Source organism: Diaphorina citri, unplaced genomic scaffold, assembly GCF_000475195.1.
Source record: "Diaphorina citri unplaced genomic scaffold, Diaci psyllid genome assembly version 1.1 scaffold20990, whole genome shotgun sequence".
NCBI classification, from domain to species: Eukaryota; Metazoa; Arthropoda; class Insecta; order Hemiptera; family Psyllidae; genus Diaphorina; species Diaphorina citri.
Genome location: NW_007398339.1, coordinates 1 through 889, shown reverse-complemented (window position 1 = coordinate 889; position 889 = coordinate 1). Strand labels below are relative to the sequence as shown.

At 45.2% G+C, this 889-nt stretch overlaps 1 protein-coding gene across 1 annotated transcript; it reads left to right on the top strand.

The window, feature by feature from the left end:
* Positions 1 to 6: 6 nt before the first annotated feature.
* Positions 7 to 732, top strand: LOC103523374 (zinc finger protein Gfi-1b; the record flags this gene model as incomplete). The annotated part of the gene is made up of 2 exons (XM_008488427.1): positions 7 to 172; positions 505 to 732. Coding segments are annotated over exons 1-2 (369 nt in total), but the record flags the coding sequence as incomplete, so codon positions are not given.
* Positions 733 to 889: the final 157 nt, after the last annotated feature.

Here is an 889-nt window from a genome sequence, read left to right as displayed (position 1 = left end):
CGTATGTGAGATTTGCGGTCAGGGATATAAGATGAGGAAAGCGCTGCTGGTTCATGTGGGAATGCACAATGGGATTCACCCTTTCATTTGTCACTTTTGTAATAAGAGTTTCACGCAGAAGGTGGGCTTGGAGAAACACATGTATATTCATACGGGAACACGGAGATATCAGGTAAGTCTTCTTTTTCTTTGCCTTTTCCTGTGTTCAGACGGGGTCGGCGTTTTTCGTCAGCCTCTCAATCCGCCCTAACTAGGGTGATTGCTTTGGGCTGACATTTGGTTTTGACTACAAATTTTACGAGTGGATGCCCTTCGCACTCAATCATTGCTATTTCTTTAGGGAAATTCAGGCTGGTATACTCCCTGTTTAAAGTCCGTCAGCGAGACAGTCTACTCCCTGTTTAACGTCCCACAGCCAGACTATGTTGGTCTACTCCCTGTTTAACGTCCCCCATCCAGACAACTTTGCCTTACCTGTATATTAAATCAAATTCTTCCCCCCAGTGTGACTTGTGCGGCAAGGGTTTCATTCATCTCAAGTCGTACCAGATCCACAAGATGATTCACTCGGGGGAACGTCACATCAAGTGTGAAGTGTGCAGTCTGGCGCTTCTATCCAAGTCACATTTGAAGCAACACATGCGGGTTCACACCGGGGAGAGGCCGCATGAGTGCGAAGTGTGCGGCAAACGCTTTGCTAAACGGTCCAACCTGAATGCGCACAAGAAAAAGGTAAAGGCTCACTCAACGTGATATTGACGCGATAAAGGTTTATTTAAAATTGAATTATTTAAATTCATCTCTGGGGGGGAAAAAACTAAGGCTTTAATGGTATTCTCACTCAATTAGCTTTTCCACCCAACCGGTTTTTGTTAGATTATAGCCGGAC